Source organism: Macaca mulatta, chromosome 14 (genome assembly GCF_049350105.2).
Source record: "Macaca mulatta isolate MMU2019108-1 chromosome 14, T2T-MMU8v2.0, whole genome shotgun sequence".
Taxonomy (NCBI): Eukaryota; Metazoa; Chordata; class Mammalia; order Primates; family Cercopithecidae; genus Macaca; species Macaca mulatta.
This window is the reverse complement of record NC_133419.1, coordinates 132,438,289-132,459,420: the sequence shown is the minus strand read 5'-3', so window position 1 is coordinate 132,459,420 and position 21,132 is coordinate 132,438,289. Positions and strand designations below refer to the sequence as shown.

At 41.8% G+C, this 21,132-nt stretch overlaps 1 protein-coding gene across 8 annotated transcripts in view; it reads right to left on the bottom strand.

Moving 5' to 3' along the window:
* Positions 1 to 21,132, bottom strand: part of NTM (neurotrimin) — a 966,287-nt gene that overhangs the window by 121,042 nt on the left and 824,113 nt on the right. For all 8 annotated transcript variants that reach the window (XR_013404437.1, XM_015116137.3, XM_015116141.3 and 5 more), the window contains one exon: positions 4,362 to 4,487. Coding sequence is in view for 7 of the 8 variants with exons in the window: in XM_015116137.3 (XP_014971623.1) it covers positions 4,362 to 4,487 (126 nt within the window). In the remaining variant the exon portion in view is untranslated. The remainder of the gene's footprint in view (positions 1 to 4,361; positions 4,488 to 21,132) is intronic.

Genomic DNA, 21,132 nt, shown 5'->3' with positions numbered 1-21,132 from the left:
GAAGAGTAAGGTCCTACACAGCATGTTTTGGGGTATATTGAAAGAGATCATGTTTCCATTTACTTAGCGAAGACTCAGGAGAAACAGATAGCATTAACGTTGTTCTAGTGGAGACAGAAAGCTGAGAGTTTAAGGGCTGTGCTAAAAAAATCTACTCATCTGACAAAGGGCTAATATCCAGAAGCTACAAAGAACTCAAACAAATTTACATGAAAAAAACAAACAACCCCATCAAAAAGTGGGCAAAGGCTATGAACTGACACTTCTCAAAAGAAAACATTCATACAGCCAACAGACACACGAAAAAATGCTCATCATCACTCGCCATCAGAGAAATGCAAATCAAAACCACAATGAGATACCATCTCATACCAGTTAGGATGGCAATCATTAAAAAATCAAGAAACAACAGGTTCTGGAGAGGATGTGGAGAAACAGGAACACTTTTACACTGTTGGTGGGATTGTAAACTAGTTCAACCATTGTGGAAAACAGGTGGCAATTCCTCAAGGATCTAGAACTAGAAATACCATATGACCCAGCCATCCCATTACTGGGTATATACCCAAAGGATTATAATTCATGCTGCTATAAAGATGCATGCACACATATGTTTATTGCAGCACTATTCACAATAGCAAAGACTTGGAATCAACCCAAATGTCCATCAGTGACAGACTGGATTAAGAAAATGTGGCACATATACACCATGGAATACTATGCAGCCATAAAAAAGGATGAGTTTGTGTCCTTTGTAGGGACATGGATGCAGCTGGAAACCATCATTCTCAGCAAACTATCGCAAGAACAGAAAACCAAACACCACATGTTCTCACTCATTGGTGGGAATTGAACAATGAGATCACTTGGACACAGGAAGGGGAACATCACACACTGGGGCCTATTGTGGGGAGGGGGGGAGGGGGGATGGATAGCACTAGGAGATATACCTAATATAAATGGCGAGTTAATGGGTGTAGCACACCAACATGGCACATGTATACATATGTAACAAACCTGCACATTGTGCACATGTAACCCTAGAACTTAAAGTATAATTATAATTAATAAAAAAAAAAAGTTAGTGCACTTCCTCTTTGAATTCTGACAAATTCAGGAAGGAAACTACAAAGGCATACTGCCAGTAATAATATATGGAAATTATTTCAAACAATCAATGAAAGTGCCAAGAGGTGGCTTTGTAGGCACCACCTCCCTCTCTGTACTGGACATGGACAACTGACATTTTCTCCATCTGATATAAAATACTACACAGGGCCCTCCATCTCCTTTTCCACCTGATGGTCACTCCTAAGCTGCCCTATATCAAAGTGTATGAGCCATGTCTAAAAAAGCCCTTAACATTTCTGTACTCCTTTCCACATGGTAGTCAGGACTAGACATACACAATCTAAAGAGATTGATATAAGTTTATCTCAAGCAACACCATATGAGTGATAACGAAGGAAAAAAGGACTTTTAAGAAATGTACAGAACAAACAAATCAGTCTGGAGAGAAAAAATGCAATGAAGTCATCAGAGTTGCGGAAAGAGCTTAGCCCTGATCAGCTCTTCATCCAGTGATTTGGCAGGTTTGCATGTAAGAAAGATCTTGATGGAAATGTGATCTACCCTCGAAGAATGACACAAAAGATGACAATAGAACTCTTTCTTTGGAGCCTCTGCTAAGGTGCACATCTTCTTCTCCAAGGAACGCCAAGCCTATCCTGGTTTATTTAGCATAAGCCTCCTTGAGGAAATACTACTGGGGAAAGATGAAGGCCTGACTGCTCAGGGTCTCCAGCTTCAGTTCATATTGGGCGCAGTCCAGTGACATCTCTGATCACCAAATAATCAGTCACTGGGAAATGGCACCCTGGTGAGTTCCGAGGTGATTTGTTATTGCTTGGCATGTCTCATCAGTTTGAATCTGGGATAGCTAAACTGGACCTGAGATCCGGAAATTGCTGTTTATGTAAATTAATCCACAGGTAGATTCTGATTGTCCTGCTTCTCTTTCCTTGATCCATCTTCTGTTTCCATAGCAGCTAAAACCTCAGTAAAATGGGACACCTGGCTCAGGCTCAGGCAAAAGTTCCCTGGGGAAATGAATCTGTTCGATGGCCACAAAAGGGGAGACAAAAGACTCTAACACACAGCCCTGTGAACATCAGCCAGACAAACCCAAGAGGCCCAAACGTCAGAGGGGAAGACAACAAACAATTGCAAGGAGGGGAGAGAGAATGTGGAAAAGAATGAAATCAAAGCAGAAACATTTCAGAGGCTGCAAGAGAAAGCCAAAGCAAAGAACAACAACAAAAATAACTTATAGGGAAGTTATAGGCATAAAATGGCAGGACAAAAAGCAGATGCATGCAGGAGAAGCAGGGGAAGAAACACCCAGTAAAGGACAAAGAACTGGCCGGAGGAGGGAATGAGAAGAGACATCAAACAGTAGACAGAGCCTCTTGACATCAGGCACAGGAAGCCTACCCTGATAATGAATGTTCTGCAGACTCCAAAGGCACAGACTGGGCTGGCATCCGCTAGCACTGGGGACTCACATCAGGCTGTGATGAATGGTGCACACTGCAGACTTAGCGTGCATCTGTCTGAATGGTCTCTCCTTCAGAAGGGCCCAGGGCCATTCTCCATCACTAATGATCTCATGCACAACTGAAGCTTCCTCCCCAGTTTTGGGCCAGTCCACACGTGAGGTCATTTCAAATGGAGAGATTGGCAGACATGTGAATAGCTTTCACAGACCCCTTGTTCACAGTGACAGTGTCAAGAATGGTGGCCCAGGACAGCTCCCAGGAATTCAGGCCACACACAACTGAAAATGTCACGCCTTCTCTGAGAACATTCATCAGGGCCAACTGTCACTGTCTGGAATTTGGTATTTGGGGCCCTTTCATAGTCTTACTCTGATTTATTAAAATGTTGAAGTATAGTGGACACTGTCATGCACAGCCACCTTCGGGAGCCTCACAGAAGGACCTGCTGCTGGTGGACGGCCCTCGGTGGTCCGCCCCCTGCGTCTCATGTGAAGAGAGACGCCTGGCCCATAGTCACACCTGTTTGGGGATCAGCCTATATTTGCACTGTTGTGCCAGTGTAGAGGACTAGCTCCACCACCTCAATAAGGGAAGCTTCTGAAGGGCAATCCTAGCTTCAGAGCTCCCCATAGGCTCAGCTGAGATGTCCCACTGCACTGCCTCACAAGCCAGCTTCCAACTTGCCCAACTCTGTTTCCCACTTTTCCCTTCCATGGCAGTTGAGGCCAAAAGCAGCCCCTAATAGGCGTTTTTCATGCCAATCACACACTTTCATCCATCTGTGCACACCTGCATATATATACATACATAATCACATACACACATTTCACATTAATCAGCAATAAGCAACACAATTAAGGACCACTATTCATCTCTCTGCACAAATATCTTCTTTTCAGAGCCCTTCTCTGAAGAAAGCTCTTGTCATTCTGTCAACACATCCTGTTCTATTTTCTCACCCTTAATACCACCTGTTATATTGCATACTCTTTTTTTTATCATCTGTCTCATGAGAATGTGAGCTCATAAGAGTGAAAACTTCACCTCTTTGGCTTATTGCTGTAACCCCCAGTGCCTGGAAGAGAGGCTGGACTATGGCAAGCACTCCATAAATATTTAAGAATGAAATATTTTTATCTTTTTTGTTCCCAAATAAGAGCTAGCTTAATAATAAATGACATCTTGTCTCAAATTCTAAAGGTTTTAATGTTCAATCCATGAAAGCACAAAACAACACTTTGGTCTACATAACATCTGAGCTTCAGATAAAGTAAATTTTTGCAATTTAGTCACATATTAAGTTATATTTGTTCTCTAGGATCAGTCAGAGTAAAACAACAACAAAACCACAAAAACAGCTCGTGAGCAGATTTTTGGCAAGGCTGCAGAGGCACAGACTTGGACAGTCTCCTTTTAGGAATGTGACCATTTAAAGCCCACCCATCATTATGTGTTTTCTCTCTTTTAAAACAACCAGCTGAACAACTGCCACTAAAGCTTCGTTCCATCATCAAACAACATGTAACGTCCACCCAGAACACCTACCACCATTTCACCCGGAGACAACAGGGATTAATTTCCAAGGGACTGGAGACATACTGAGGTATGAATTCTGAGATCTTAGAGGATATGCCTGTTTTGCAGAGAACATCAGTATTCTCTGCACAGCCATGAGTATATTACCATCAAGCCATCAAAACGTAGACTCCTTTGGAGGAGGTATCAGCACCCATAACCTCCTACCAAGGGCCCCAAATTCCCCCATTTATCCTCCTGATGCAATGCACCAAACTGTTCTCTTACCTTTGGGGGAGATGTGTCTCCAAGTAACTGTAGGCTCTGGTCTACCCGTTGCTATGCAGGTGAGGCTGATATTGTTTCCTTCATTAATGGAGATATCTGAAGAAATCTCTACAATTTTGGGAGATACTGTGGAGACAAGACAGAATGAAAATAAAAATCCTGCTGAAACATTTCTTAGTTGTCTTCACATGGTAGTTGGCAGAACAGCTCAGAAAGTAAAATATATGGACTATCGTAAGTTAATGATGAGAAATTAGAGGAATTACATTAAATATCAAAAAAAAGTCTTACCTTGAATTTAGCTTTGATTTCCTTTTATTTAAACACAAAGTCAGGGAGTCCGAATGGGAATAAATTCGACTGCAACACTGCAATAGCTATTCTCCTAGCCTCCACCCTCTTCCTGTATCTACTCACCCCCACCCACCTCCAACACATATCCACAAGCCATCCTCCACACTGAATTCAGCGACGTCTTGAAAGAATGCAATTCTGACCATATCACATCTCTGTCTAAACAGCTCCAATGGCTCCCCATGGCCACCTGGTCATAACTCGACTCCTTCTAGGCATGAGGCCATGCAGAATCAAGCATCAGCCTATATTTCCATGGCCATCCCCACTGATCCCACCTCTGCTGACTCCCTTGTTGTCCCCAGAACATCATACCCTGTCTGGGCAGTAAGGATTTGGGTCCATATTGTTCCTTATATCCTTCCTGGACAACTCCCAACCATCCTCATTTTTATTTTTATTTTGAGACAGGGTCCTACTTTGTCACCCAGGCTGGAGTGCAGTGGTACAAATATGGCTCACTGAAGCCTCGACCTCCCCTGCTCAAGCAATCCCACCTCAGTCCAAGTAGCTGGGACTTCAGGCATGTGCCACCATTCCTGGTTAATTTTTATTTTTTTTTTTATAGAGACAAGGTTTTGCCATGTGCCCAGACTGGTCTCAAACTCCTGAGCTCAAGCAATTCACCAGCCTCAGCCTCCCAAAGTGCACTCTCAGCCATCCTTAAGGCCCAAAGCAAATGCCACTTTCTTTGTTGAAACTTTCCCTACCCTCTACACTTCTCTGTCCTTTTGGACACCTCAAATTGCTGCTTCTTCATCCATGTGCCCAGAGCACATTCTATACACCTGGTGGGGAATCGAATAAAACCTCAGTTAGCCACAACTTCTTTCTCTCTCTCTCTCTCTCTCTCTCTCTCTCTCTCTCTCTCGTGCAGCGATGCACAAGGACTGGATAGGGCCTGTGGAACATCCAGCCATTGCATGTGTGTGCCTGTTTCTTTCTGGGGTCCAGTCATGGAACCTCATCGTTGCTGCACATCTGGGCCTAATTCTCCAGTCTCGGCTTTACTACTAATAAACATGTGATATTTGGTTCCATGTGTCTACTTATCTGTCTTATGTGTTTTAGCATTCAAGTGACTGGAGTAAAGATGTCATTTATTGAGCTTCCAAACTCCAATTCTAGACACGTATTTCACTAAGCTATGGTTATGTGCTTAGCATCACCCACTAGGCCATGAGCTTTCTGATGACCTGAACGATGTGTTACTTATATTTGTATCCACACTAAGAGCTCAACAAATATTTACAGAATTGAGTCATAATGGTTATTCAAGGGAACCACCTTCCCAACCTGCGTGCAACATGTCCATAATAACCTCAGAGCTGGGTCATTGGCAGATATTCCTTCAATCCTACTGATGCTGGTTTTGACTTCTTAGTTCTTGGCAAGTTAAGTGTCCCCTCCATCCAGCACTCTTCTGTTTCTTCATGTTATATTCTTGCCTTGAATAAGTACTCCTCAGAGTCACCATGCTGTGCAATTCTAGAGCACACCATCCACCTGGCTTACAATGTGATCTGGCCTGCTGGAGATCCCAGGGAAGCTGCGCGATGACTTTATTGCTTGTTGCGAGGTCAGGGTGGCGCCCTCACACTCAAATCAGATGGGTTTGCAAATTTTAATGCTGGTCTTTCCTCTACTTGAACCATTACTCAATCATTCCTAGTTGTGTTGGATCTTTTCCTTCATGAAAACGGGGTATTATAAAGATATCTTAGCCTTCTTCCTCTTGTCTTCTCCAGTGTTACCTTCCATGTATGTCCTGCATCCACCCAACTGAAACGTTCATCATTAATAAGCATGTGCTGTACTTATCTGTGCTGCACTGAGCTGTCTCCTTATCCCCATGCCCTTGTTGCTGACTTCAGTGCTCACACCCTTCTCTGTGCCTATCCACATCTGTTAACATTATGCAAGATCTGAGAGAATTACCACCCCTTTGATAAGGCTGTCCAGGTGATCCTCAAGAGGATATGACCTCTCCTTCCTGGGGATTCCACAGCACTGTAGTGTCTCCTGTATGGCATTTAAAGTAAACTCTTATGTAACATGTGTCCCACCTTTCCTTTTATACTATAAATTACATTAATATAAGATATTAAACAAGATCCTCACTTAACTTTTTAAGTTTTTGCTGTCCTAACTAGGGGATGTTACACAGAGTAAGCACCAGTTAATCATTTTTAGATTTCCATCCTCATTGAGCTTCAGATAGAGAGGCAGTGTGTGTGTCTCCACACACGCGCGCACGCACACACACACACACACACATTTAATTGCACTCCCATAAGCATTTGGTGGGACAGAAATAATGGAGAGCGGACATGGACAAGGGTTGGAGGAGACAGAACGCTAGCTCTATAATCTGGGACTTTTAAGCCATAACATTGCAATTTATGGTTGTGTCATTTTAAAAGCTACATCGAGCCTTCCAGGACAGAAAGGTAATTGATGAGTTAATGACTGAGCATTTGATTTGCTGATTGCCTGAAGGGTACAAACTTCTAAATTCTCTTAGTTCTGGAATCATTTAAACTGATCATTGCAAAAATAGACACTTTGATGTGTTTTATTCAGAGTTTTAACTAGAGCATTCCCATCTCACACACCAGCCACTTCCCCCTCCACCCCCCAACACCAATCCATACATCTGCTGGGCCCCGCCCCTGCTCACTTTTGGCACCCGCGCAGCCTAGCTTGCTTCCTGGAGGACAGGCTGCCTGCAGAATGTCTGTGCTGGCCTTGCAGACACTGCTTCAACTGTGCAGGTAAGTAATTTATTGATCTGTAAGGCACTCCGAGAAGCTCTGCAAGGGATTATGTCACGCCAACGCCATGCAATAAAATAAAAAATGATGGACTTTGTGAACACAGGGTGATTTAGGGTTTGTAGTTGGAAGTGTACTTAAAGTACATTTTAAGTGGAAATCAGGCCGGGTAATGAATTACTCTTGCTTTGGAAGGGCTTACTGTGAGTTCATTTTCCTGGCTTCCTACATGATAGCTAATCTGCTAATCATACACTAGAGAACAATGGACAGTCCCCAAGTAGGATAGAAGGTGGTTTGGGCCAGAGCTGTCAGTGCAGTAAGTATATTAAATAAGACAATTGCACCTCATGCTTGGAAGAATCATCTAGAATTGTCTCCCCCCACTAATAATTGGAAACCATCCAACTCCTGAGGTAGAAGTTGGAGAAGTGCTTGCTGTCCTTTAAATTCTGCCTAAGAATACAGTTTGAAGGAGGCAAACTGCCCGTGGGTGAGTGAGAAAGACAGACCATTCATGGCATAGAGATGAGGTGGTTTGACCAGGGGAGCAATCCCAATGATCAAAAACAAATTGGCATATGCCTAAGATGCTATGGGAGTCAAAATATGATTTTCTAGGTGGCAACGTCTCATTGTCAGTATTCAAGACTACATTGAATTGATTAGGGTGCACTGTGGTTTTAGTTAAGCCATCCTCATAAGGAAGCTTCTGACCAAGTGTGAGATAGGGCTACTTGTATTTTTATATTGTTTCCATGGATACATTCTGTATCTGACTTCTCATCATTCAGACTGTTAGAAACATACTAGGATTGTTTTGCTTATTTTCATTCATTCACTCCTTCTTCAATATTCATTGATCACTTTCCATACACCAGCATTGTGCTAAGCACTAGAGACATAAACTAAGTAAGATACCATACTTTTCCTCAAGGAGTTCACAGCCTCAAGATATAAAAACAGATGCAGAAGCCTAATATTCTAATGTATGGTGACACAGAATGGTGAATCAGGTGTTATGGGGACACAGAGGATAGACATCTAAGCCAACCTTGACATGGATGTCACAAGAGGCTTTTTAGATATGTGATACCTAAGTTAAGCCCCAGGAGTAAGTAAAAATTAATCATATCTGGAGAGAAAAGGAGGAAAGATATCCTAGGCAAAGGAGACAATATAAGGCAAGCACTATTAGTAAGACATTTTATGGCCAGGCATAATTGTTAATGGAAGAAGTCTACTTTAGAGGTATAGTCCCCAACCTTGTTGGCACCAGGGACAGGTTTCATGGAAGATAATTTTTTCCATGAACTGGGGATGGGGGAAGGAATGGTTTCAGGATGATTCAATCACATTACATTTATTACGGTATATAATACAATGGTATTTCTATTATTATTACATTGTAATATTGCAATATATAATGAAATAATTATACAACTCACCATAATGTAGAATCAGTGGAAACCCTGAGCTTGTTTTCCTGCAACTAGAGGGTCCCATCTGGGGGTGATGGGAGATAGTGATAGATCATCAGGCATTAGATTTTCACAAGAAGTGCACAACCTAGATCCCTCGCACAGGCAGTTCACAATAAGGGTTCATGCTCCTATCAATGCTGCCACTGATCTGACAGGAGGCAGAGCTCAGGCAGTATTACCAGCAATGGAGAGTGGCTGTAAATACAAAAGAAGGCTTCACTCACTCACCCACCAGCCGCTCACCTCCTGCTGTGCAGCCTGGTTCCTAACAGGCAACAGAGCATTACCAATGCATGGCCTGAGGTTTGGAGACCCTTGCTTTAGAGGCTGGGCCAAAAGTCATTCAATGAACATTTTGTGAACACCTACTGTTACACAATGGTGTGCTAGGTATATGAAGAACACACGGACACATACCAATTTGCCTGGCCCCCTATGAACTTACAATGTTTCGGGAAACTAGGCATATAAACATTCCAGAGAGTTGAATAATAAGGCAAAATATGTTGGAAAATTGTGTATGATTGACTGTGAATGAATAGTACAAATTTCAAGTGCTATGAGTTACTAGGAGGGAGGATAACAGCTAGTGAGAGTTTCAGAGATGGCTTCACCTCAAATTGGAGTTTATTTTAGGTATCAATGAATGAGAAACAGGCATCTAGGCAGAAAAAGTGAAGCTGTGTCAAATGGGACAGAATTGCATGGGCACAGATGGGAAGGCAGAAATCCATGAACTGAGGAAGTACAATGTCTACTGACTACAAGAGGCAACGCAGAGCAGGGGCTGAGATCTGGCTTTACTGTGTTCTAACTGGGCAACTTTGGCCAAGTTACTTCACCTGCCCGTGTCTTGCTCTCCACATTTATAAAATGGAGCTAATAATTGTCTGAACCTCATAAAGACTCTTTCAAAGACATAGGAGTAACTTATGAAATGCATTGAGAACAGTTCCTGGCAATGTGAAGTGCTCAATGACTGAGTTTTAATATTGTATGTGCTTGGCAAACACATATATGCAGTGTCAACACAGAATGGACAGTCCATAAATTTTGACAGAATCAATGAAAAATGGGATAGAAGATCATGAAGTGAACGAGAGCCATACGATGGAAGTGCCTGAATGCCTAGCGCCTAGATTTTAGCTCTATCCTACAGGCAGTGGCAAGCATTTGAATTTTTTTAAAAGAATATTGTAATTTAAAAAAAAAATTATTTTGAAGAAAAGAATCTGTTAACACTGTGTCAGATGGAGTAAAATAGACAGAAACTGGAGTCACAGAAATCAATAGACAGTGATGTTCAAAGCCTGGATTAAACTGTTGGCTCTGAAAAGATGAAAAGCAAGGGATGGATTGGAGAGCAATGCCCAGGAAAAATGCACAAATGCTTGCTAGGAGGACGACCAGGGAGATGGGGTCAAGCAGGAATGCCATTCTGTTCAGTAGCATCTGGATGGCTGCACAGGGAGATCCTAGACCTTCCAGGGGGAACTACTTTTGGGGAGAACAATAGTGTGATTAATTCTGTCTTAGACTTGCTGATGGTGAGATGATAAGGGACATCCAGGAAGAATATTACTATTACGTTAGCAGTTGGAATCAGAGGATCGGAGGTCTGGGCAAGATCCCAGTTTGAGAATCCACATGAAAGGTAAAGAGCAGAGGGGTGAGAACTGATGTGCCAATAGTAAATTAGACCTGCTAAGAGTGGTTGAGTCCTTTGAAAAGGTCATCGGCTTTTCCCCACAGGCATGTATGTGGTGCCTCCTGGCTTCTGAGAGCTGAATCTAGAAAATATACCAATTACAGAAACAGAAAGACCAAGGACTGGTTAGGATACATTTAGGAAGAAAGACAGAAGCCAAGGGAGCCATGCTGTTTTGATACAGTTCCACGTTTAATACATTATGTTAATGTTTAATCTGGCTCTTATTGAATTTTAATTCAAACGTGTAAATAATTAAATAAGATAATTATTAAAACAGTATTCTGAGGAACTACCCTACTCTTGGTTCAGCTTCCACTGCCCAGGTGTTGAGTTTTAATAATTATGTCATTAATAAATAGCAATTTGCTGTTTTTAGCACACAGTGGATATCCTATTAAATCCAAATTAGGATGCTTTATTAAGCACTGTGCAGTCCTGTGGGGCTGAGAATGCACATACGCCACTTGGACCAGGTAACTGCACAGCACATGCAGATCTACAGATCCCTGATGGCTTCCTTGGCTGGCAGTGGAGCTTCCCCTCCTGCCTCTCCTGTCCTGAAGATTGGAGATGCCCATATCTCCTCAGGGCAGTTCTCCCAGCAAGGGCTGCTTCACTGCTAAGGCCTCTTTAGGGACCTTTGTCTTTACATAATTAACGGGACAAATCTGGAGCACTCTTAACCTTTCTGGCTTCCAGATCACGCGCAGAGACACCAAGGCCTATGAGAACAGCCTGGTGCATGAATGTCCAACCCAGATCGGAAAGGTTGGAAAGATGCAACCAAGTGGGTGCTGGTTTTGAGAAAAATCCACGTTTTCCCAAGGGCCAAGCAAAGCCTAGGCACAGTTGAGTGGTTCAGGTGGGATTCAGGCTGTGGCAAATGTGCGTGGTTAGGACTTCCCTTCTCTCATCCAGACTGAATGGAGAGATGAATGTGTCATGGAGCAAGCAAGCAAATTCCTTATTTGGTCTCAAAGGCCCTGCACACTCTGGACGCCACCTCCCTCTCCATGCTCTTCCCACAGCATTCTCCCTTTCACACCCTGCTGGCCACCTGTCCTCTTCAAATGCCTCAAGCCCACCTTTGACTCAGTCCTTCACACTTGCCTTTCTCCTGCTACTCACACTGGTTCTGTCTAATTCTTTCAATTTCAGCTCCTCACAGAAGCCTTCCTCAAACCCCCTTTCTACAAGAGAACCCCCAGCCTGCCTGGCTTGCTACATAACTGTCTGCCTCTCCTAAGTACAATGTAAGCTCTGTTGGTGTCCTGTTCACTGAAATGGTCAGCACATATCATAATGCCTGGCATCGTTTGTGTTCAACAATTTTTTGAGCGAATGAATTACTATGTTCTCTCAAGGCTGTATGCAAATGCAAATAAACTGAAATGACTGAATTTCCTGAAGATCTTTAAATTACTCCCAAGGACTGTTAGTGAACATAATGATGTTGATAATTACCATTTATTAAATACCTGCTGTATAACAGGTGTTTGGCTATCATACCTTTATTTTATTTTTCACTGTATGAACCCCACAAATAGATATTCTCTCTAAGGCAGCCAACTGCCCAGGCCTACCTGGAATTGGAGGGTTTCTTGAGACATAAAACTTTCACTGCTGAAACCAAAAGCATTTCAGGCAAATTGGGATGCATTGGTCATCCTAATTATTTCCCACACTTTACAGATGAGGACACTGATACTTAGAGGAGTCAAGGAACTTGTTCAAGGACATACAGCTGAAAATTGCAGTGTTTTTTTTTTTTTTTTTTTGGAGACAGAGTCTCGCTCTGTTGCCCAGGCTGGAGTGCAGTGGCGCGATCTAGGCTCACTGCAAGCTCTGCCTCCCGGGTTCATGCCATTCTCCTGCCTCAGCCTCCAGAGTAGCTGGGACTACAGGCACCTACCACCACACCCGGCTAATTTTTTTTTTTTTTTTTTTTTTTTGTATTTTACTAGAGACAGGGATTCACCATATTAGCCAGGATGGTCTCGATCTCCTGACCTCGTTGTGAACCACCCACCTTGGCTTCCCAAAGTGCTGGGATTACAGGCATGAGCCACTGCAAAGTGTTTTTTTAAACAGAAATAATATGGGTTAGAAAAATAGCAAATGCACATGGAATCACAGGAATATACATGAAGAATAAACAAACACCAATACCTATATATTTGTGGACACCTACACACTGTGCAACTACTATGCATTAGAATCTTTGCAGGGATGAATCTTGAATGCATTACTAGATAATTGTATCCTGTGTAAGAATCCTATGGGGCAGTACTATTGTTACTCCAATTGCCAGATGAAGAAACTAAGGATTAGTAGCATTTTAGTAATGTGCTCAAGGTTGCCCAGCTGACAAGTGGTGAATGTGGCACCTAAATGAAGGTTATATATGATTCCAACTACGTTTTCATCACACAGAGTTCAGTCCAGTAAAATGCAGATCCCAACCCAGTGGCCCCTGGGTTTTGCTGAATGCACCACACATAGGAGGTCCTGTTCCTTTCACATATCCACGAGAACATCTGTATGCCCATGGTATAGTTAACAAAGGGAGTACTCCCCATTGCCACCTATACGGTGTTATTCTTTGCCACAAGACTAGATGGGAAGTTTAATAAATATATTTTTGGATCTTCCCACATTTGCAAAAATATTTAATCCTCATTCTTCTCCTCCCTTCCTCCCTCCTTCCCTTCCCTTCCTTCCCTTCCTTCCCTACGTTCCTTCCTTCCTTCCAAAATATTTGTATGATAGAATATACATCCAGCAATGTGGGATCCCTAAGGTCTCTTTTAATAAAAAAGAACCCTAAGCTTCATATCAGAACCCGAGGTTTTAAGCCCACACCCCACGGTTACTAGCTGTATAAGCGCATGGTAATCATTTGAGTCTCTGATTATATTCATTATATATCAATACCTATCTTTTCTCCTCAAAATAGATGTTCTGTGGATCAGATTAAAATGTTAAAAAAAATCACTTTTTATACATAAAGCATTAATCAAATGTCATTTCTTAGTGTTACTAAAAATATGTACCTCTAGAGACCAATATGAAGAGAAATAGAGATTTTTAGTGCAGTAGGGGACTGTTTTGGTTTGGACGTCGGGATGGACAGCACCCCCTGCTGATGTGCTCACAGTTTGAGGACAAACAGCATCTTTAAATGAGGACTCAGGCCCCAGGCTAGGATGTGCTGTGCAACAGGACCCCATTCTTTTGCCAGCAATGCGCTTGCTGCCATGCTTTTCAAGAAGGGAAGAGTCAGATTACGGACATTCAGAATTCCAAATGAGAGCTTGAAAATGTGGAACGCTCCTTACTGGCATAACCTCGGTGGATTATTATTCTCTTCACCAGAACCCTTTTGTCACTTGTTACATCTCATTCCTTCTCTCTCCTTCCGTAGTAAAACCCTTCATGTTTGCTAGAAAATCCTGAAGCCCTGGGAAGAAAACCTAGTGATTTATTCGGGATTAGTCATAAACCAGTGGTTCTGAAGATTGGAACTTGTTCCTTTCAGGATCAACTGAAATGTGGAAGAAGTCCTTATGAGCTCTGCCTCTTGACCCAGTTTTAGTCACTCCTGATGGAGACATACGAGAGTGAGGTCCACACCATTCTTTCCTCATTCCATGCTTCTTGGCTTCGGGGCATAATGGTAAAAATTGAATTTCACAGCAACTACCTATAATCATAAGTGCCCCATTATGTGGGTCACATACAAGAAATTACTAAGAAGTGTCTCTTCATCAATTTTTTAACATGGAAACATAAGGGACGTATTGGTGATCATGATGTGGACCTGCCATCCAGACAGAGCCAGCTGTTTCCCAGCTGTGCGTGTTTTCCATGTACGGCGGTGCATGCTTTGGGTTGGGTGTACACGACTGGCTTTATTGCCCTCCACCGCCAAGCCTCGCTCTTAAGGGACCAGTTCACGAAGGGAGGAGAGATGGGGTGGGAAGCGAAGAAACACTGAACACCTACGCTGAGCACTTTGCCAGGTGTTCCACATTTGCTGCTCCCTTGTAAATCCTCACTGTAACCCCTAAGGCATGATCCCCCACTGTGTAGTCGAGAAACTGAAGCTCGGAGAGGTTACACAACTAATCCAAAACCACCATGCAGAATGTCAGGCACATTGCAGATTCTCTAATAAGGTGTCCCTGAAAACTGACAGCCAAAATGTACATGAGCCAAAGATCCTCAAAACTTGAAATAACGTCACAACGAGAAAGGAGTCAATTAATCTAATTCATTACATGATTTCATGAAGAAGAGAACAAAAGTAAAAATATAGGAAATATGACTTTTTAATATTATTCCTCATGGGAGAAAACAAATATTTGTTGAAGATCTAATAAGGGCTTCCCATCTACTCTTCCTTTTAATCCAGGAAACTGAGGTTTTACCCCTCTAATGACGTTCTCAAAGCCACTGAGCCTGAAAGTGGCTGTTCTCAGACCTAAGCTCTTCCTACAGGGATTTGGGATCAAATAAAATATGTAGGTATAATTGAAAGCACTTAGTGAATTACTAATCGCTCTGCAAATGAATGCTATTGTGATTGAGATAATTCAGAGTTCAATCAATTCGTGGTAAACAGCATAACTGTTTGCTGTAAAAACCAACCCTGATGTGCTGTCCAGGATTTATTTATAGCGCTTAGCAATATCTCCTGACATGCCTGGTTTCTTCACATCCATCCTTTCCTCAGAGCCAGGGCTGGCAAGAGAGTTCTGACACCACTGTTTCTAATTTATTCTCACCAGGAATTGTCTATTCCTGTAGTTCCCAATAGCCATAGCCTTGCCATATCCTCTGAGGCTCAACCGCAAGGCCTCGTTACGTTGTAGCTTTTGCTCTCTTGGCATCTGGCACCTTACCGTGACTTCCCTTCCCAAAGCAAGAATGCAGGTGATATTCATGAAACTCAAGTGACCAGATACCATAAGCTATGCAATGGTGACTGCCACTTCTATCATATACCAGACTCCATTAGTTGCTTCGCTCCCCTAGATGGACTTTTTGCACAATCTCCAAAAGATCTTCATAGAAATAGAACAAGACCTCATTCAATCAGGCTCAGAGAACTCGTGGGTAGGGGGTGCCCCTGGCAGCTCCAGCCTCAGCTAGAGGGACACTCTAGGTACACATACTTCCATTCTAGTCCTAAGGACTTCAACCTCTGTAATCCCACTGCCTTTTCAATAGGGGTCATTTGTCTGCAAAATCAGGAAGATGTTAGCTCTAACTCTGCCCCTTGGATGCTCTTGCTTCTGTTCAGAAACCCACCTCATAGAGAGAAAAAACATTTTGCTGTAATAATCCATGCCATTACTCTACCCTGGGATGAAGTTCGTATTTCTACATCTTGATATAATACAGGCAAACAAATACATAAATATGTATGTGTAGGACATGGTAACCTCTTAGACTCTGAGCCATGATTCTGCTCATGTTCTCCTCTTGCCCTTAAGAGATACTCAGGTAACAATCATTCCTCTCTCCCAGGCTGCCTCACTCAGGTCAGATGGAGGTCAACCAGACAGAGTCTAAGCCCCTGTCCCCAGGTGGTCGCTGCTTTCGGCTCTCAGCTCTGCAGAAACCTGCATTTCTGAGCTGTCAATCTGCCGGTTGCCAACAGCGCCAAGCTCACTTACATTCTCAGCTGCCTTCATGGCGTCATTGGCACTTTAATTCTTAATTGCCTAAAAGCACTGGTAGTTATGCACTCAAACACAAGCTATAAAACCGTATGCAGCAGGGAATTATGCTGACTGCAGTAAGAAGGCTGTGGTGAACTCCTCACCACACCTCACCGCCTGACTGCAGTAAAGTGCAAATAATTCCAGAGATTTTTCTCTTGTTCTCCAAATAACTGCACAGCTGAGTTCGGCAAAGAAGGGTCATTAGCCCTGAGAAGAGTTTCTGCCTCTCTCTAGCGCTAGAGTCCCAACGTTGCTCATGCCAGAATTAAAACCTGAGTTGTTCCTACACTCCTTGTGACCACCGTCTTAGGGAATAACTAGGCTGCTGCGAGGAAGACACATCTCATGATCTGACCTTGAATCTTGAATCCTGGGAGGTGGTCCCACTGCTTTCGAAGGAAACTTATCCATTGATTTTGTGTTCCAAGACCTTATTGCCACTAAATCCCTCATAAAGGTTATGGCTGGTGAACAGATCAAGGCAAAGCTCCTTCCCCTCTAGCGTGAGGGGTAGAGACGCAGGTCTGTCTGTTTTAAACTACAAGTTCTCAGTGAGAGCAGCAGCTCTGTTAATCCCCCTGTGAAATGTCACAGTGCTAGAGCGAGTGAGGCAGTGCAGTTGGGGAAAGAGAAAAGTTTCAACATGACTTCTTGTTAATACAAAGCTTGTCAAACACATCACCTAGAAATACCGAATGTCTTTATTAGATTCCTTTATCTCCCCCCGAGATTGGAGGGACGCAACCAGTTGCTTCTCAGTAGAGATGTCATCATCCAGAAACTAATTAAAGGCTACAGAGGCAGCTAGGTCTCTCACACTTGGGAGAACAAAATGCATTAGCAACAGAAGTAAAAAAAAAAATTACAAGTGAACTTTATATCAAAAAGGGCAAGTTGGGAATTTGACAATAACTCTTCTTTCTCCCTCACCAGTTCCCAGCAGGAGAAAGCAGACCCATCAGGATGTCAATGAATCTTGACACAAGGCCATCTGCTCCCCAGTATCACTCAGGAAGGAATTTCTCCCCTATCTAGGATACAGAGGGGAAGAGGCCACCTGACCACTTACTATAAGAAATGCAATTGTGTGGGTTTTATGGCAGCGTCCTCTCTTGCTATTGAGAACTGTAATGATGTGTGCCAGTGAACAGCATTCATTTACCTCTGCACATCAAAGAGCCTGGCCACTCAATCCAAAATATGTCCAATTACAGAAAAGCATATAGAAGCAGATGTTGTGCCTCAAAACTGACAAAAATTCAGAACCTAAGTCCCTTGGTATGTTTAACCATGTAATAAACCTCTTCCATATGAATTAGGTGAACAACTACACTCTATGTACCATGCTTTGCAAATCACCAAAAATCTCTACCTGTGTTGTCATGCCTTTCTTAGATTTCTCCTGCTGATGTTTCATGATCTGTTATGTTTCATTAATCATAGCTGTCCACAGAATATAATTTTAAAACCCATGCTTTCTCATTCGAGGCCCTCTCCCATTTAGCACTCTAGCCACCCTAGACTGTGACTGTTCTACCAAAGAATTCACTGCCACCTTCCGTACTTCCTGCCTTGGTTTATGACATTTATCTTGTCTTACAAGATGCTTGCTTTTTCAGGTCTACATGTCTGAAACGTTGCTTATCATTTAGTCCTAGCTAAACACACCTTGTCTTCCACTAGGGTTTTATTAGATATTGGCTGGATCGCTGATACTAAATGAGTGAATTAATTCAAAAGTTCAAAAGTTTGCCAACTCTGTCCACCCACAGAATAAATTTTAAAGTACTTGTCTTGAGATATTAGGCACTCCTCCTTCCCCACTTACCTTCTACTTTTCTCTCTAATTATGCCTGATAAATATCACACATTGGTGTCTATCTGAATGGATTAATATTCAGTAAGGGCTCTATGGAAATCTGCAGAATATGACCATAGCCAAGAACTCAGACTCGGGAGCCAAGTAGACTCAGGCTCCAATCCTGAATCTACTATCTACTAGTCATAGTTTTTCAAAGTTTTTACTGTGGTAAAATATATCTATCATTTATCATTTCAGCCATTTTTAAGTACACAGTTCACTTGTATTCAATACATTTATAAGCGCAGGTACAGTGTCTTACACCTGTAATCTCAGCATATTGGGAGGCTGAGGTGGGAGGATGGCTTGAGCCTAGTGATTTGAGATCACCCTGGGTAACATAGCAACACCGCTATCTCTATAAAAAAAATTTAAACTTAGCTGTTTGTGCTGGCGTGTTATTGTAGACCCAGCTACTCAGGAGGCTGGATCACTTTAGCCCAGGAAGTTGAGGCTGCAGTGAGCCAAGATTGCACCACTGCACCCCAGCAAGGGCAACAGGGCAAGATCTTGTCTCTCAAATAAATAAGTAATAAATAAATGTATAAACAGACATATGTTTAAGAAAGTTATTTAACTTCTCAGTGTCCTTTTTTCAAAATGCAAATAATAACAATACCTATTAGGGTGGTTATGATAAATGGTAATTTAGATGATTTACATAGTACTCAGGACATGTTAAAAGATCAAAAATAGAATTACACACACAAATATGAACTCACCAATCCAACTATTAATAGAATCATTTCCCCTAATCTCTGTGTAACCAAATCCCAGGAGGTACATCTTACTAAATCTAATGCCCAAGTCCGTGTCCTCAATATAATTTAATCTTCCAGCAGTATTTGACCCAGATCTACCCTTCCTTCTTTGGATTGATGCTATCACACTGTCCTTATTCTCTACTGACCTTACTGGCTACTCCTCCTTAATGTCAAACTCTACATGTTGACGTGATCTATTTCATGACCATCAGCCCTCTTCTTTAACTAAAACTCCCTTCCGTCCCATCTGTGGCTTAACTACTATCAGATACCCATGGTTTCCAAATTCATGCCATCAGCCTTGACCTCCCTTTGAGCTTCACTCTCATAGGCCAAAAACTGGATTCAAAGGTTTTTATTTTCTTTTTTTCTCTTGGCTTTTATGTAAGCTTCAGGGAGTACATGTGCAGGTTTGTTACATGGGTAAATTGTGAGTTTACACGGGTACATTTGGTGTGTTAATGATCCAGTAACCCCGGTAGTGACCATAGCACCATAGCAACCGATAGGCAGTTTTTCACCCCATATCTTTCTCCCATCCTCCCCGACTCAAGTAGTCAATACAGTCTATTGCTTCCTTCTTTGTGTCTATGTGTATTCAATGTGTAGCTCCCACTTATAAGTGGGAACATGCAGTATTTGGTGTTCACTTAGGATAATGGCCTGTAGCTCCACCCATGCTACTGGAAAGAACATGATTTGGTTTGTTTTAATGGATGGGTAGTATTCCATGGTGTATATGTACCACATTTTCTCTATCCAGTCCACCACTGATGGACACATAGGCTGATTCCATGTCTTTGCTATTGTGAATAGTGCTTCAATAAACATAAGTGTATCTATTTTTGGTGAAACAATTTCTTTTCCTTGTGGTATATACCCAGTAATAAGATTGCTGCATTGAAAACTAGTTGTGTTTTAAGTCCTTTGAAAAATCTCCACACTGCTTTCCACAGTGACTGAACTAATTTACATTCTGACAAACAGAGTAAACCTGATCCCTTTTCTATACAATTTTGCCAACATCTGTTGTTTTTCAACTTTTTAATAATAGCATTCTGACTGGTGTGAGATGTGAGATGGTATCTCATTGTGGTTTGATTTGCATTTCTCTAACAATTAGCGATCATGAGCATTTTTTCCATATATGTCTTCTTTTGAGAAATATCTGTTCATGTCCTTCTTCTATTTTTTAATGGGGTTATTTGTTTTTTGCTTGTTGAATTAAATTTCATTATAGATTCTGGACATTAGATCTTTGATGGATGCATAGTTGGTGAATATTTTCTTCCATTCCATAGGTTGTCAGTTTATTCTGTTGATAATTTATTATGGTGTGCAGAAGTTTAAATAGGTCTCACTTGTCAATTTGGGACTTTGTTGTTATTGCTTTTGGGGACTCAGTCCTTAATTATTTGCCAACGCCAATGTCCAGGAGGATATTTCCTAGGCTTGATTTCAAGAGTTTTTATAGTTTTAGGTATTACATTTAAGCATTTAATCCATCTTGAGTTAATTTTTGTATATGATAAAAGAAAGGGGCCCAATTTCAATCTTCTACATAAGGCTAGCCAGTTATCTTGCACCATCTATTGAATAGGGAGTCCTTTTCCCATTGCTTGTTATCGTCAACTTTGTTAAAAGTTAGATGATTGTAGGTGTGAAACTTTATTTCTGAGGGCTCTATCCTGTTCCATTGGTCTATGTGTCTGTTTTTGTAACAGCACCATGCTGTTTTGGTTACTGTAACCTTGTAGTATAGTTTGAAGTCAAGTAATATAATGCCTCTGGCTTTGTTCTTTTTGCTTAGGATTGCTTTGGCTATATGGGGTCTTTTTTTTTTTGTTTTTTTTTTTTGGTTCTATATAGATTTTAGTACAGTTTTTTTTCTAATTTTGTGAAAAATGATGTTAGTAGTTTGATAGGAATTGCATTGAATCTGTAAATTGCTTTGGGAAGTATGGCCATTTTAACAATATTGATTCTTCCTATCCATGAGCATGGAATGTTTTTCCATCTGTTTTTGACTTTTCTGATTTCTTTCAGCAGTGTTTTATAATTCTCATTGTATAGATTTTTTACCTTCTTGGTTAG